The following is an 18212-nucleotide window of genomic DNA, read 5'->3' on the forward strand; positions in this document are numbered from 1 at the left end:
AAGTTGCGGTCCTTGAAAAACGAGGACATCTGAGATGTACGGGAGTGGAATGCCTCATCCTGGGAGCAGATACAGCGGAGGCAAAGGAATTGGGAATAGGGGATGGCATTTTTGCAGGAAGGTGGGTGGGAGGAGGTGTATTCCAGGTAGCTGTGGGAGTCGGTGGGCTTGAAATGAATATCGGTTTCTCGGTGGTTGCCGGAGATGGAGACAGAGAGGTCCAGGAAGGGGAGAGAGGTGTTAGAGATGGTCCAGGTGAACTTAAGATTGAGGTGGAAGGTGTTGGTGAAGTGGATGAACTGTTCGAGCTCCTCATGAGAGCACGAGGCGGCGCCGATACAGTCATCAATGTAACGGAGGAAGAGGTGGGGTTTAGGGCCAGTGTAGCTACGGAAGAGGGATTGTTCCACGTAACCTACAAAGAGGCAGGCATAGCTTGAGCCCATGCGGGTACCCATGGCCACCCCTTTTGTCTGTAGGAAGTGGGAGGAATTGAAAGAGAGGTTGTTGAGGGTGAGGACGAGTTCAGCTAAGCAGATGAAGGTGTCAGTGGAGGGGGACTGGTCGGGCCTGCATGACAGGAAGAAGCGGAGGGCCTTTAGGCCATCTGTATGGGGAATGCAGGTGTATAGGGACTGGACGTCAATGGTAAAGATTTTTGTCAATGTTCCGAATGTAGACGTTGTCACGGTTGGCGCCAAATTGGGAAGGCCTAAAATGGACGTCCAGTCCCTATACACCTGCATTCCCCATACAGATGGCCTAAAGGCCCTCCGCTTCTTCCTGTCCTGCAGGCCCGACCAGTCCCCCTCCACTGACACCTTCATCCGCTTAGCCGAACTCGTCCTCATCCTCAACAACCTCTCTTTCAATTCCTCCCACTTCCGACAGACAAAAGGGGTGGCCATGGGTACCCGCATGGGCTCAAGCTATGCCTGCCTCTTTGTAGGTTACGTGGAACAATCCCTCTTCCGTAGCTACACTGGCCCTAAATCCCACCTCTTCCTCCGTTACATTGATGACTGTATCGGCGCCGCCTCGTGCTCCCACGAGGAGCTCGAACAGTTCATCCACTTCACCAACACCTTCCACCCCAACCTCAAGCTCACCTGGACCATCTCTAACACCTCTCTCACCTTCCTGGACCTCTCTGTCTCCATCTCCAGCAACCACCGAGAAACTGATATCCATTTCAAGTCCACCGACTCCCACAGCTACCTCGAATACTCCTCCTCCCACCCACCTTCCTGCAAAAATGCCATCCCCTATTCCCAATTCCTTCGCCTCCGCCGCATCTGCTCCCAGGATGAGGCATTCCACTCCCGTACATCTCAGATGTCCTTGTTCTTCAAGGACCACAACTTCCCCCCCTCAGTGGTCGAGAGCGCCCTCGACCGTGTATCCCGCATTTCCCGCAACTCATCCTTCACACCCCGTCCCCGCAATAACAACCAAAACAGAATCCCCCTCGTCCTCACGTACCACCCCACCAACCTCCGGATCCAACACATCATCCTCTTGACATTTCCGCCATCTGCAATCTGACCCCACCACCAAAGACAATTTTCCCTCCCCACACTTATCTGCTTTCCGGAGGAACCACTCTCTCCGTGACTCCCTTGTCCGCTCCACACTCCCCTCCAGCCCCACCTCACCCGGCACTTTTCCCTGCAACTGCAGGAAGTGCTACACCTGCCCCTACACCTCCCCCCTCACCCCCATCCCAGGCCCCAAGAAGACGTTCCACATCAAGCAGAGGTTCACCTGCACATCTGCTAATGTGGTATACTGTATCCACTGTTCCCATTGTGGCCTCCTCTACATCGGGGAAACCAAGCAGAGGCTTGGGGACCGCTTTGCAGAACACCTACGCTCGGTTCGCACTAAACAACCGCACCTCCCAGTCGCGAACCATTTCAACTCCCCCTCCCATTCCGCAGATGACATGTCCATCCTGCGCCTCCTGCAGTGCCACAACGATGCTACCCGAAGGTTGCAGGAACAGCAACTCATATTCCGCTTGAGAACCCTGCAGCCCAATGGTATCAATGTGGACTTCACAAGCTTCAAAATCTCCCCTCCCCCTACTGCATCCCAAAACCAGCCCAGCTCGTCCCCGTCTCCCTAACCTGTCCTTCTTCCCGCCTATCCCCTCCTCCCACCTCAAGCCCCACCCCCATCTCCTACCTACTAACCTCATCCCGCCCCCTTGACCTGTCCGTCCTCCCTGGACTGACCTATCTCCTCCCTACCTCCCCACCTACACTCACCTTTACTGGCTCCATCCCCGCCTCTTTGACCTGTCTGTCTCCTCTCCACCTATCTTCTCCTATCCATCTTCTATCCGCCTCCCCCTCTCTCCCTATTTATTTCAGAACCCCCTTCCCCTCCCCCATTTCTGAAGAAGGGTCTAGGCCCGAAACATCAGCCTTCCTGCTCCTCTGATGCTGCTTGGCTTGCTGTGTTCATCCAGCTCTACACCTTGTTATATCAGTGAAATTGGCACAGTCAGTTACAGATGCTGAAACTAAACAATGTCCTTTCCGCTTAATACAGGTTAATTTACTGCAATACACTGAAACAGTAGTTTGAACTCAGATACTCGATCGATTAAAGTAACTTTAATCCCAGACTGTTACTCTGTTTTCCTCAACTTGAGATGCCCTGCACTGTTGCCGCACCCCCTCCTTGTTATACTAGCTTGGATTTTTAGATCTCAACAAAATTAAGCTCACCACTAAGAAAATGTGATTTTGAACAGCAGATAACTGAGGTCGGTGGTTTTGGTCCAGTTGGTGCTGGCACTCTCAGATATCTCTGGTTGTTGGGTCTGATGTTTGTAGTGGGATGGTTTCAGTTGGAGATGGCTGTGAGGATCGTTCTCTGCATGGGGTCTTCTCCTGATGTGGTTACGGGAGTCTTTTCTTCTTCCGTTGAACACTACAGAGGAACCCTCTCCGGGACAGCACTGGCCTGCTGTTATACAGAATTTCAGGTCCGTTATCAACCTGCCAAATCTGGTTTCTTGCACTGGTCTTTTTTGCTCCTTTAAGAGATGAATTGGCCTTCCTGATTAATAGAGTAAGTGCAAATGTCTTTGCCGTTGGTGATGAATAGGTTTCTCGATCATTGCAATAGTGTCTGTGGAGTTGCATTGGTCTTCTTGATTCCCAGAATGGGTGTTAATGTCTCTCCATCGTAGGTGAATGGGTTTCCTAACCACGTGGAATGTCCAATGTTTTGCATGACTGAATATTAATTGAAGTTAGAATGTCTGATATTGGTGTAGGTTCTGAGTAATCTGAGATTTTGTTAACAGGTTGGATTGCTCAATCTGGTGGATTGTTCTCTCAAAGCTGAGGTGTGAATTCCATTTTCAGTTTAACGATAGCTCCAGGCAGCTCGCTGTGTGTGTTCTTCCCACACCCCAGTTCAGCTGCCCCTTTAAAGTATTTTATTTTTAAATCCAAGGTTTGGTCCTGTGGTTTTAAATTTCAGTATTTTAAAGTCCAGTGTTTTGCACTGGTCATAGTACAGCTGGAATACTGTGAGCAGTTTTGGTCCCCTTATCAAAAGAAAGCTTTACTGGCATTGGAGGCAGTTCAGAGAAGTTTCACTAGATTGATCCTGGGTATGGAGGGATTTTTGTATAAGGTGTGGATGAGTAGGCTGAGTTTGTACTCATTGGAGTTTAGGAGAATGAGAGGTGAACTTATTGAAACATACAAGATTCTTAGGCTTGACAGGGTAGATGTGTAGAGGTTGTTTCCCTTTGTGGGAGAATCTAGGACTGGAAGGCATCATCTCAGAGTAAGGTTTACCCAGTTAAGGGAGAGATGAGTAGGAATTTCTCTCAAAGGGTGGTGAATTTGTGGAATTCTTTATCTCAGAGGACTGTTGAGTCTGGGTTCATAAGTATAATCAAGGCTGAGGTAGATAGATTTTTAATCAGTAAAGGAATCAAGGGTTATGGGGAAAATACAGGAAAGTGGAGCTAAAGATTATTAGATCAGCTATAATTTCATTGAACGACACATTGGATTTGATGGGCTGAATGACCTATTTCTGCTCTTCATCTAATGGTCTTAATTGCTCAGCTACCTCTATTGTTCTCTCCCAAGTTCAACAGGCCAAATGTCCTGTAAGCTTCCACCCTGCCCTAGCCCTGACCTTGTTTCCCTGTCTAGTTTCTTTCCTATCTTCCCTCGTGCTCTCAGAGCTTATCATGTCCACCAGACATCCCTCCTACTCTCTCAGTTCTAAAGTACTGGCCAACCAACTTCTGTTCTTGACTTCCATGTCAGCTAACATTGTTATCTCTTCCCTCTGTTCAAGTTCTATTCTTCTGTCTTTCAAATCTGGTACCCTCATTCCCTCTCAAACAACCAGCATTGACCTTCTATATTCCATTCCAACCGTTACCTTATCTCTGACTTCCCTTTCATCACCACTGACCTTTAAATATATTGTTGTCTTCTAAATGCATTCCATCCTTCCCAGAACTCCAGGCTTGAATCCCACCAATTTAGTTTCCGCTCAGTAGCAGTAGCAAAACAGCTCTCGGAGTTATATGTGATGTCCAGTGTGTTTATGGGAAAGGCACAGTATCTTTTCTCATGCCTATCAACCTCTTTGTGGTCACATCCCTGGTTCCATTCTTCTCTGTCTAATCCTGGTCAGCGAGATCTCTTTCAATGGCTTTTCTTCACATTTCTGCACAGTTACTTCTGGTGTCCCTAAAAATTGGATTCATGGTCACCTATTTCTCATCTCAAGGTTTCCCCTCAGTGACATTCCAAAACTGGCAAAAAATTTTCAGAAGAAGTGTCCAGACCCGAAATGTCAGCTTTCCTGATCCTCTGATGCTGCTTGGCCTGCTGTTTTCATCCAGTTCTACACCTTGTTATCTCAAAAAATCCTGGTGTTTGTTTGTCCATGCTGCAAGGGCACATTTCCAAGCTCAGTCCATTGATTTAGCTAACCCATGAGTAAGGAGGCTATACTGTAACTCATCTCTTCCATTTGGATCTGTACAGAAGCATCAATGATCCTGGCAGCATTGCTATTGCTCTTCACTTAGGTTCTCTACTTTCGAGCGTATCACAGACCCAATCTGGCAATAATGAATTCAGTCTCCCCTTTAGAATTATATTCACACTCATCTAGTAGAGCTCTGAAAGCCTGCTTGAAATTCCAGCTGAAAAGCTGGTGGGATTCCGATTTTTGCTGTCATTATGTGGGCACACCATTAATTAAAGGTAAAAGATACTATGAAACAGAAATGCTGAAATTCAGGACATCAGACCTATGTACTGCTTCTCCTGTGACCCCACTCCCTCCTCAACCAGCACAAAACCCCACTCTAATTCTCTCCATTGTTAGCATAACACATTGGTCAGACCTTCACCTTTACTCTTATGATGATACTTACACTTAAATAATGATTTTTCATGTGAAAATATCACATAGTGCTTCATGTGACAAGTTAGTTTTACAGAGTAGTCATTATTATTTAAATAATATGGTTCTTATTCTATCCTGACATCCCACAACAGTTTTGATTTCAACATCCAGTTAACATATATTTAGGTTGGATGGATTAGTTAGAGTACTTCAGTAAACAAAAAATAAGTACAGATGTTGGAAATCAGAAACAAAAACAGAAATTGTTGGAAAAACTCAACAAGTCAGGCAGCATCTGTGGAGAGAAAGCACAGTTAACATTTTGGGTCTGGTGACCCTTATAAACATTTCTGTTTTACCAGCAATTTCTGTTTCTTTTGTTACAGAGTACTTCATGCTCTTCTTCCAATAATGTCACAAGATCTCTAACAACCACTTCAACAGAGAGACACAAACTTAAAGAAACTATTGATCTGATTAATTACCCTGTTTTGGTAATGCATATCAGATCAAGATGCATCGCATCAACTCACCAGGGCTCCTTCAAAAGCATCTTCCAAACTCATGGCATCCACCATCTATTGGGACAAGGACAGTAGATGCATGGGAACACCACCATCTGCAAGTTCCCTTCTAAGCTGCACACAATCCTGACTTGGACCTTCACTTTCACTGGGTTAAGATCCAAGAACTTCCTTCCAAGCAGACTGTCAGCATACCTAGATAACAAGGTATAGAGCTGGATGAACACTTCAGGCCAAGCAGCATCAGAGCTGCAGGAAAGCTGATGTTTCGGGCCTAGACCCTTCTTCTGAAGAAGCTTTCCTGCACCTCTGATGCTGCTTGGCCTGCTGTGTTCATCCAGCTCTACACCTTGTTATCTCAGATTCTCCAGCATCTGCAGTTCCTACTATCTCTGTCAGCATACCTACTCTAGATGGACTTGAAGATAGCTGTTCTCGAACTTCTCAATGGCAATAGGGACGGACAAGGAAAGATTACTGCATAAAAAGATTTGACTTATTTCTGTGTCATCAGTGCTGCAGCAGAATGTTTATTTGGTCCTGAAAAATTCAAATGTAACCTGAACCCAAGCATGGTTTAGGTCTCCCAATTGTAACATTTGGCATCTGCAAGTCTGATATTGCATACAGTTTGCGCTCAATTCAAGATCTCCTACAAGGTGAACTCAACTTCAATGTAAAGAGGCCTAAATTCCATCAGCTTCCCTTTAACTTAAACATCTGATACCCAAAACACCATCACTATATATTCTACATCCTTTGCATGGAAATAATGGTCCTACTTGTACAGGACTTGGCTTAATTGTTAGCTCATTTCTCTAAGTCAGAGGTTTGAGGATCCAAGGCCCATAAGTGACTGCAAATCTTAAAATCACACTCCAGTGCAGAGCTGAGCGAATGTAAGCCTGTGCAGAGAGTGAATATTTAAGGTGGTGGATGAGATGCTGATCAAACAGCTGCTCTCTCTTGGATGGTGTTGGAACTGTACCCATTCAAGCCAATGGAGAGTATGTATCATAATCTGGCCATGTGGACTGGAGGAAGGTTTGTAGTGTAGTTCCCTGGAGTCACTGTTGGAACCTTTGCTTTTTCTGATATGTGTTAATGAATTGGACCTTAGGGCAGAAGGGCACAATTTCAAAATTTGCAGATGATACAAAACTTGGAATTATAGTAAACTTTGAGGGGAATAGTGAGGAACTTCAAAAAGAAATATACAAGTTGCTGAATTGAGTGGATAAGTAGCAGATGAGGTTCAATGCAAAGAAGTGTGAGGTAATACATTTTTGGTAGGAAGAACATGGAAAGACAACATTATATAAAGGTTACCACTCTAAAGGGGTGCAGGGGCAGGGGAATCTGGATGTAAATGTCCATACATGATTAAAGGTAGCAGATCAGTTTGAGAAAGCAGTTCATGAAATATTCTCGGCTTTATGAATAGCTGCGTAGAGTACCAGTGCAAAGAGGCTTTGTTGAACTTACAAAAGATATTAGTTTGGCCTTAGCTTGAACATGGAATCCATTTCTGAGTGTTGTGCTTTAGGAAGAGTGTGAAGGCATCGGAAAAAGTGTAAAAAAAGATTTTGGAGAATGGTTCAGAGAATGAAGGATTTTAGTTATAAAGATAGATTGGAGAATCTGGAAACATTCTCCTTGGAATAGAGAAGTCTAAGAAGAGGTCCGATTGAAGTTTTCAAAATTATGAGAGGTCTGGACAGAGTAAACAGAGGAAATGTTCCCACTCATGAAAGAATTGAGAACAAGATGGCACAGGTTTAAAGTAATTAGTAAAGAAGCAAAAGTGACATGAGGAAATACTTTACATACAATAAATGATCCAGGACAGAATGCACTAAGAGTGTGCTGGGTGAGTCCTCTCAACCCAGCATTGCCCTTTTGCTTTCTGAATCAGGTAGCCTATCTGAGTGCAGACATGCAACAATACAAACCAATGTAGTTCTGAAATATGTAGGTCATTGAATTTAACCACTTGGCAGGAACAGTGTAGGTCAGGGAGGATATGTGCTGACCTTTTAGCAGTAGCCCCTACACCCCATCTTAACTCACAAGAGGTCCATACTCTCTTGGTTCGCAGCGGTGTATTTTAGCTTCACTTAAAGCTGCATTCAAGAACTGAAATTGAATATCAGAAATTTGTAAGAATGATACCCAGAGATGCTAGAAAACTATTTCCATATTTAATCTAATTCCCTAGTTGACTGACAGCCTAGGACTTGGCTTATGCTCTCAAACACATATCAAAGCTGGCCTGTAATGCTAGTAAACAAATGTCTTTTTCTTTTCACGGATGTGCAGTAATATTGTAAACACATTTTTATATGCTTATGGCACATTTTACAAATTAATGCTTGCAGCACATAGCACAGTACTTGCCACAACATGAATGTGGAAGGCAATGTATTTCATACACTTGGTCTTCAGTAATTAAGGAACTGAAATTCATGTGGAGTCGACTGAACTCCCTGTCTGAATTCTTCGTAAAAACTTTCAATTTGCAAACTGTCTACTAAAGCTCCAAACAGTTCCATTCAGAAATATTCTCCATCAGCTCATGGAAAAGATTTATCAGGTTGTTTGTCACTCATTAGACTTTGTGATTTTCGCCACGTAAAGAGGTAATTGATGCCCTTTGTGATTTTATATATGTTAGCCCACATAACATTTGAGTTAGATATTTGAAGGTTGTTTACAACACTATTTATATAGCCATAACATCACAGAATTACACATGTAGGGCTACATCTTAACATTTTTTGGCTGTCAATTTCACTGAGTTTCGTGGATAGATTCTTGCCATGAGGCGGAATGAGATCTTTCACTGTGTCTTAACAAACTCAACTCATAAACTATCTATACCACTCCTCTTGCCATATTCTAGCCCCTTTCTATCAATTGCTGTATTTGGAACAACTTACCACTGCCAAGATACCCTGCATACAGACCAACATCCTTGGTGCCAACACCTTTTTTAAAAGGCCACTGTGTATCTGGACAAGGACCGTCAATCTGGAGCTGCCCTGTATGGTTTCTGACATTGCCCTGGACATTGCAGACAAGGGAAATTTGGCATCCTACTTTGCAGACAGACAGGATGATGCAGAAGCAGGGTGTCCTCTTGCCCAGCAGCAGCAGAGAAGGTCATTACAACAGACCATGTCAGCATTGTCTGAGATTGCCCCTGAGTCAGTGCTGTCTTAACTACCTGTAGGAATGCACAGCAATGGTCTTCTCCACAATGGCAGCATAAGTGCCACCATCTTCTGTCTGATACTTCACACTCACTAACTGTACTCCTGCACCCAGCTCTCACCAAGGCTCATGCTCTACACTGTCACTATTGCCTGCTGTTCTCTGTGCTGCCTGCTCACTCGCTCAGGACACCTGCAGCAACAGTAACAGCTGTGCCAAAGATAGCAAAAACTGTTGATGCTGGGGTTAGAGATAACACAGTGTGGAACTGGAGGAACACAGCAGGCTAGGCAGCATTTGAGGAGCAGGAAAGTTGGTGTGTCAGGTTGGGACCCTTCTTCAGAAAACAGCTGTGTCACCTATTTTTATCTCTCTCATTACCTGCTTCTCTCATTCCTGGAAGAAAGCAGCCAACTATAGGACAGAAACAATCAAAATGGGTAGTGGCCTGTCTGACATTTGGCTCCTCATCCTTTTTGCGGAGAGGATCCTTACCCTGATAGATCTGAGTGGCTAACTGACTGTCTGCAAATCACTGTACAGGTGTCGGAGGGTGCCCTCGATTATTGTGCCAGGATCCCTAGACTAGATCCAAAGACTATTTTCCTTGACTTGACTAAAGACTGCTCACAACCATGACAAGCTTCTTGGCTTTGTGTATGCATTAAGTGGCACAGTAATACAGTAGTACTGAGAGCTTGGTTACTCTGGCAGAGGAGCAAAGTGGAAAATGGCAAGGCAAGGCACAGATGCTATGAACATGTGAGTTCTCAAAGTGAGTGAGCACTGATAGCAACTTGGTGCAGCATTACAGTGACATTTGCCATTACCCTGAGATGCAGCATCGAAGTACAGATGTATATATTATATGCAGATTGAAGAGATGCCATGAGAATTTTTGAGGCTGACATATGTCGGATGCCACATTCTGTGGATATGGCACGTGTGTAACTGATGCCCATGAATTATGCTCTGAGAGGTTGGTGCCTGGTGTCCAACGTGGAGTTCCTTTAGAGAAAATGGTGAGCTGAAGCTCTGACGTCTATGTTGAGAATTCTCAATGTTGAGAAGTTCGCTTCCAGCAGGTGATAGGATAGGAGGCTGCATATTAATGAGACAAGAGTCACAACTAATAAGGTCATTAACCAGCAATATTCCTACTTAATAGGGAACTTGCCATACACAAGTGAGAATCTTGCCTTGATTGCCAGAATCTAGTTAAAAGATGCAGATACTTGCTCCCAAAGTCAAGATAGATCGCATTTAAACTTCTTGCGCGATTCAGTCGCATTTCTCACTGTAACGCATGTTGTTCAGGACCTTATAAGTTCCATCCATAGACTGAATTGTGTGCTTACTGATGTTACTGTACATTATAAGCCCTTAACTCACTGGTGGATGCTGTTATACAGTTATTATCTCATGTAACTGTCTTATTGGTACATTGCTAGTGGGGCCTGGAATCTATGCCACAGTAATATACATAGTAGTATACAGTAAAATATTGGGGGTGACAGCAAGATTTTACCTGTGGACTTCAGAATCCCACATCAGGTCCAGAAGCCTGAAGTATGAGAGCAACAGTTATCACCTGGGATTTTCTTGATTTGGCAAATTAACCAGAGGCTGTGTTAGCTATCCAATTAAGGTCAGTAGACTTTCAGAGCTGGAGGGCTGAGTGTCCATTTCAAAGTAAGTGAACTTTCTGCAGCATTTTAGAAATCAAAATAAAATATAGACCGTGCAGCCAGCCACCATTTTGGAATTGATGTGTTTGCATGAGGTTTGGAGCTGTGTGTGTTTGGGAGTGGGAAAGAGGTGTGTGTGTATGTGGTGGTGGCATGAAGTCCCTCCAAAGAATGTCCTGTTGCTGCGGCTGAAGCCTGGCAGGGTGCCTCAGCCTTCCTGAGATGCTGGCTATCCAGTCTTCTGCTAGGCACCTGCCCTGTTCCCTGTTGCCTTTTGGGGACCTGGAGGCGGACTAGAAAAACCCAATTGGCCTCTGACAGTAGACCTTAATAGACTTCCAATTAGTTGAGCCTTCCACTTGTGTGTGCAAGTAGACCTGCGGTCTCTTCCATTCCTGCCTTGGAGAAAGTGGATCAGGCGTAAAAGAGAGCCTTGGAAAATGCATGCCTGCTGGCAGCACAAACTTCTGCACCCGCTGCCTATGTGTCTGCCCAAATTGCATCCTAAAAAATCACTCCTTAGTATTGTAAATTAAACACAATGGTGGTGTTGATGATCAGTGGACAGACAACACACAACTTTCTATGATCGATCAGTAAATGACAGTAAATGTCAATACTGGAATCTGTCTGGTTTCATTTTGTGATTGTGGTCTCCCTGAACCATTTGAAAAGCCATGAGTAACTAATTCTAATTGAGTTAAAATGTTCCCACAATCAAGTGATATATTGATGACAATTCCTGTTAACATTTAGACTATATGGAGAAAAATATGGAAGATAGAGAATGTGGGGAAATAACTAGTGACATCTTGAAAAATGTCCATATTACAGAGGACGTCTTAAAATGCATAAAAGTGGATAAATCCCCAGGACCTGCTCAGGTGTAATCTAAAACTCTGTGGGAAGCTAGGGAAGTGATTGCTGGGCCCCTTGCTGAGATATTTGTATCGTCGATAGCCACAGGTGAGGTGCCAGAAGACTGGAGGTTAGCTAACATGGTGCTACTATTTAAGAAAGATGGTAAGGAAAAGTCAGGGAACTATAGACTGGTGAGCCTGACATCAGTGATGAGCAAGTTGTCGGAGGGAATCCTGAGGGACAGGATTTACATGTATTTGGAAAGGCAAGGACTGATTAGGGATAGTCAACATGGCTTTGTGTGTGGGAAATCGTGTTTCACTAACTTGATTGAGTTTTCTGAAGAAGTAATGAAGAGGATTAATGAGGGCAGAGTGGTGGATGTGACCTGTATGGACTTCAGTAAAGCATTCAACAAGGTTCCTCATGGTAGACTGGTTAGCCAGGTTAGATCACATGGGATACAGGGAGAACTAGCTACTTGGATACAGAACTGGCTCAAAGGTAGAAGACAGAGGGTAGTGGTGGAGGGTTGCTTTTCAAGCTGGAGAACTGTGACCAGTGGTGTGCCACAAAGATCGGTGCTGGATCCACTGTTTTTTGTCATTTATGTAAATGATTTGGATGTGAACATAGGAGGCATGGTTAGAAAGTTTGCAGATGACACCAAAATTGGAGGTGTAGTGGAAAGTGAAGAAGGTTACCTCACAGTTCAATGGGATCTTGATCAGATGGGCCAATGGGCAGAGGAGTGGCAGCTGGAGTTTAATTTAGATAAATGTGAGGTGCTGCATTTTGGAAAGGCAAATCAGGGTAGGACTTATACACTTAATGGTAAGGTCCTGGAGAGTGCTGCTGAACAAAGAGACCTTGGAGTCCAAGTTCAAAGTTCCTAGAAAGTGAAATTGCAGGTAGATAGGATAGTTAAGGAGGTATTTGGTATGCTTGCCTTTATTGGTCAGTGCATTGAGTATAGGAGTTATAAGGTCATGTTGCGGCTGTACAGGACATTGGTTTGGCTACTTTTGGAATACTGCATGCAATTCTGGTCTCCCTGCTTTGGAAGGATGTTGTGAAACTTGAAAAGGTTCAGAAAAAAACTACAAGAATGTTGCAGGGTGGGAGGGTTTGTGCTGTAGGGAGAGGCTGAATAAGCTGAGGCTAATTTCCCTGGAACGTTGGGGGCTGAGAGGTGACCTTACAGAGGTTTACAAAATCATGAGGGGCATAGATCGGGTGAATAGTTAAAGTCTTTTCCCTGGGCTAGGGGACTCCAAAACTACAGGGCATAGGTTTAAGGTGAGAGGAGAAAAATTTAAAAGTGACCTAAGGGGCAACCCTGTCATGCAGAGTGTGGTGCATGTATGGAATGAGTTGCCAGAGGAAATCGTGGAGACTGGTACCATAACAACATTTAAAAGGCATCTGGATACGTATATGAATAGGAAGGGTTTAGAAGGATATAGGCCAAGTGCTGGCAAATGGGACTAGATTAATTTAGGATATCTGTTCAACATGGATGAGTTGGACCAAAGGGTCTGTTTCCATGCTATACAATTCTATGACTCTGATTCTATATGATAATATTCTACAGCAGTGGGCAATATTTGTTGAAAGAATATTTTTAATCTTGTTCTTTCCTTTTTTTGTGAAGCTACGTTCGGGCAATGAACTTGAAACAGAAATGATGAATGATTGCCTGGCTAATCAGCCTCTTCAAACTTTGGCTTCACCCCCTAATTTAACAAGCAACACAACTGGAAGATCTTTGACAGTTAATCATGAGATATATCCAGGTATGTTTTAACTATTTTAAAATAAAGCTTCCTTTTAATATAGTATCATAGAGAACTAGACTGTAATGTCTACCATAATTGGGTGGATACCACAAACCTCCCTAGCACATGACCCACCCTGCTAGTTTATATGCCTTGTATGTTACAGCAGAGTGCACAATATAAACATGAGTTTGAAGGTGGAACGGTTCATAAAATAATGCAGGTGGCCTTCCCACCAACTCTGACTTGTTTTCCATATTTTGATGGGCAGGGAAGGTCACAAGCAGCCTGCTTGCTCATAGGCCAGCTGAGGTTATTATAGGCTCCCTGTTTAATCTTGGCGCTGCTGTGACTATTGAGCTACTGGTCAATGTGATTGCTTACAACTGTCTAGGGTGGAACCACCTCCCAGATGAGCGTTGGATATCATGCTGTGAACCGATTAAGTTGCTCCAAACATACTACCTCTGGGTGCATTTGGGTTTCAAGTGGGCAGACTGACAACCATTCTTTTGGTCAGGGGAGGTAGGGAATATGTCAGCTGTAAAAGCCAGTTTATTATTTATGTCTAAATTGAGAAACATGGATGAAGTGTTGCTTTACCATATATTTCCCCTTTCTGGAACAACCTATTTTTTCACTTTGTCACCATCCTATCTACTTTCAACAACAGCCTTTATCACCTTCTCATCTTAATTATGTTATTTTCCCCTTTCCCTTGGTATCAGCGGGCTTCCCTTTGAGATGTCTTGTGCATGAAGAGTTGAGTGCAGATGTAAAATAGCAAGATTGAAAAGAAAAATGAGATAAATCTAGAAGTTGTCAAGAGATTACACCATGCTTCAGATTTTAAAGACTTTGATAGAATGAAGAAGGGAGGCACAGGGTGTAAAGAGTTTCAGTGTTAGAGATCCTGAGAAAGATGAGTCAATGCACTTTATCATAGAATCCCTACAGTGTAGAAACAGGCCCTTCGGCCCATCAAGTCCACACCGACCCCCAGAGCATCCCACCAAGACCCATCCCCCTAATCTACACATCCCTGAACACTATGGGCAAATTAGCATGACCAATCCATCTAGCCTACACATCTTTGGACTGTGGGAGGAAACCAGAGTACCCGGAGGAAACCCACCTAGACACAGGGAGAATGTGCAAACGCTACACAGACAGTCGCCTGAGGGTGGAATTGAACCCAGGTCCCTGGTGCTGTGAGGCACCATTGAGTCACTGTGCCGCCTTGCTAGTTGAATTGTTAGATAGTGACATTGGACATTGGTTTATAATTTTTATCTTGTAAGAAATTTGTAAGAATGTAGTCAGTAGATCAAGATTAAAAAAAAATCGTTTACAAAAATGTGATCCTGAGAGCAATATCAAGACAGGTTTTAACACAATGGAGTAGAAGGAAAAGTAACAGGCAAAAATGTGATTGTAGCGGAGATTAGCCATGTGAACCACCATGCTAGTTTATATGCCTTGTACGTTACAGCAGAGTGCACAATATAAACATGAAAAGTTTCAAACCTCACCCCCCCACCCCCACCAACACCAGCTAATGTGCCTACATGTTTGATGCCAGTATGTCTCCAGTGCATCTTCTGGACTCTATTTTACTTGCTTTCCAAACTTAGCAGGTACCATGGTGATAACCAGAGGCATAAAGTTAGCCAGTTTTTGTTTTAAACAAATACAGCCAAACAGCGAACGAGTTAATTCATGATCCCAATGTTGAATATTTGAACGTATAGAAATGTTCTTAAGATTTCGTAACACAGAATCAAAAAACATTAACAAGAGTTTCAACGCTTAGCAACAGATGTTATCCCTTTGGATGAGTCAACGGAAACTGATCCTGGTATTTATGATAGGAAAGCAGCTAATTGTATATTAGGCTAAAGGTGAAGGAAAGATAGGAGAATTTTTTTATTTGTTCAAATTACTCCCTTTGTCTATTGAAAAATAAATAATTGGTTATCAAAAAATATCAAATGCCTTAATGGAGAAGTTAAACGTCAACATCTACCTGTTAGACCACAATGCAGTGTCAACGAAACCAACTCCTTTGCAACTGGGTTGTGATTTTAGAGGATCCGAAGATACTTAGACCTGGTCACTCCAGGGATGTAAGCTGTTGTCTCTGTACATAGTATATTTCGTTAGTGGCATATTTTCCAGGGTCAGATTCTGGCTTGGCTTTCAGGTTGCTCTGGACTCTGAATTGATTTCCAGACTGATCTGAATTAGCTTCTAAATTGATCTGGTTTGGCTTTGATGTTGCATAGAAGTTGTGGCTCTCATTAAAATCGCTAAAATGACATCACAATGCACAGCCCTCTTTCTTGTTAGTCTAGACTGGCCACACGTGGTTTTAAAAGGAGTGCAAAATTTAACAGCAAATACAGCAAACGTTTTATTAACTGGCACCTATGAGACCACAAGTGTGCTGGTTGATCCAATACACTGGTTGATCATGAGGTCCACATCGTCAATGTAAAAACACACACTAAGTAATAAAATCATAATGCAGGGGGGGTATACTTTACACTTGTTATACTTTATTTACAGCATAAATCACTTAAATAATAATACAACATTGCCATAAATAAAACTTACTGGCAGAGGGCCTCCTCACTCAGACCCGCAACTGAATACTCAGACATCACGGAGATCGTGATAATACAGTAAACTTCCATTATTTCAGGTATATAATTTTTGCCAGTTTATCAAGAGTGCAGGTTCATAAGGTGCTTGTTAAAACAAAGTTTGCTGTATATTCATATCTCCTAGCAAATTTCCTGCCAAGATGCAGGCCGGTGTAAGAAACATTTGGTTTACAAGGGCAATATGTCATATAAACATGCAATGTCCAATTCTGTGGTGAAGGAGCAGCTCGGTTTTGGAATAGGCTGGCAGTTTAATAATTTCTACAAATTCTCATTGAAGCAAGTTGCTTTATCTTTCTTTTGTAATACTGTTTTTAAAATGCTAGTAGCTCATTTATAAGTACTTACCTATTCAACTTTTATTTGTTTTATCATCACTGCAGTATCAGTATGTTCATTTCAAGTAACTGATGTGCCAGATGTTAAAATTATTTACATAAAAATGTTACATCAATTTAAACTGAATGGGATGACTGTTATAAAAAAGACTTGCATTTATGCGCACTTTTCAAGACCATTGACATTTATGAGCTTTTGAAGTGTATCTGTATTAGAGTGTGCCGTTCCTACATTATATTTGTGCACCAGCCAAGTCGCACAATCATCAATTTAATAAAGATCAGATAATCTATTTCTGTGATGTTGATCCAGGGTTAAATATTGACTGGGACACCAGAGATACCTCTTGCATTTCTTCAAAAGTAGTATCACAGGATTTTTTGAATTCATCTGAGCAGATAGGCCCCAGTTTGAGGTGTAAACTGAAGGAAGGAATCTCTAATAGTGCAGTACACCCTCAATAAGAACTGGGATATCAGTTTTGATTTTTGTACTCTGCTTTAAAGTGGGACTTGAGTGGTCCTTGTGTCTCAGAGAGATGAATGCTACCAACTCAATCATATCTGTCAAAACAAATCAAAACTAAAGGTACTCCCTGTGTATTTTCCTTAGAGATCATAACATAAACTTAGGCCTTTGAACATTCAGAGGCAATCTGAAAAACTTGTATAGAAAGTCTGGAAACCAATAGATTGGATTATATCGGATTTTATATATCACATGGGAGGATTAAGTTAAAACTACTTTCATCATTTTGAAGAATAAAATAGAGTAGAAGTACTTCTTATTTTGATTTGATGAACAGATAAATAGTTTTTTTTGTTGTTTATTTAGGGATGTACAATTGCTCTCCCACCAGCAGTGGACAAGCAGCAACTGCTTTATCATCTCCACAGCTTACCCGAAGTTCTTCAGCTCTTTGCTCTTCTATTGAAGAGGGCCTGCACAGTCCACATGGTCATCTTACACAACTGACTACAGTGGAGGACACGAGACAAGGGTAAGGTTTATAGAAATGAAAACAGTGCCTGAGAAACTCAACAGCTCAGCATGTGTAAACAGAGAAACAGAATTGAATTGAGTCTGACGAGTCAAATCGGACTTGAAATGTTAACTCTGTTGCTCTGTCCACAGCAGCATTTTCCTTTCCTAAGGTTTACAGAATTCAAGAATTACACATACCATGAGTTAGACTCCAATGACAGCTGTCTGAACATGTAAATAAATGAGCAGATAGAGTTCATTTGCTGTTCAAAGATCAAAATTATTGAGTTTGGATCAGAGGTCTGTCATGAACGTCCGTATGTTTTTAATATTCTATTGGAGCTTATTCTTCAGTATGTTCACTTTCAATTCATCCTTGGCTGACTGGGACCAGCTAACCCCCTGGAATACACAGTTTATTTTGACCAGAACGACCAAAACCTATGCCTCATTTCTATGTAAATAGAATAGTATAAGTTTCTTTTCCCTGATGTTGTTGTTATATTGGAGGAAACATTATATAGCAATCATAAAGACATGAGAAATGGTTGGGTTGTCACATTTATTTACAATGGTGGAGTTTGCTACAAGTCCTTTTTTGGTCTGTCAATTAGGCTAGAGGAATAATAAGAGATAGTAAGTACTGCTGATGCTGGAGATAACACAGTGTACAGCTGGAGGAACGCAGCAGGCCAGGCAGCATCAGAGGAACAGGAAAGCTGACGTTTCGGGTCGGGACCCTTCTTCAGAAAAAGA

At 42.8% G+C, this 18212-nt stretch overlaps 1 protein-coding gene across 3 annotated transcripts in view; it reads left to right on the forward strand.

Annotated features, from left to right (window-relative positions):
* Positions 1-18212, forward strand: part of LOC109925833 (zinc finger protein GLIS3-like) — a 220966-nt gene that overhangs the window by 129023 nt on the left and 73731 nt on the right. For all 3 annotated transcript variants that reach the window (XM_048602115.1, XM_048602116.1, XM_048602117.1), the window contains exons 5-6: positions 13344-13485; positions 17307-17472. In XM_048602115.1, the coding sequence (XP_048458072.1) occupies positions 13344-13485; positions 17307-17472 (308 nt within the window). The remainder of the gene's footprint in view (positions 1-13343; positions 13486-17306; positions 17473-18212) is intronic.

Source organism: Rhincodon typus, chromosome 10 (genome assembly GCF_021869965.1).
Source record: "Rhincodon typus isolate 14 chromosome 10, sRhiTyp1.1, whole genome shotgun sequence".
In the NCBI taxonomy this organism is placed as follows: Eukaryota; Metazoa; Chordata; class Chondrichthyes; order Orectolobiformes; family Rhincodontidae; genus Rhincodon; species Rhincodon typus.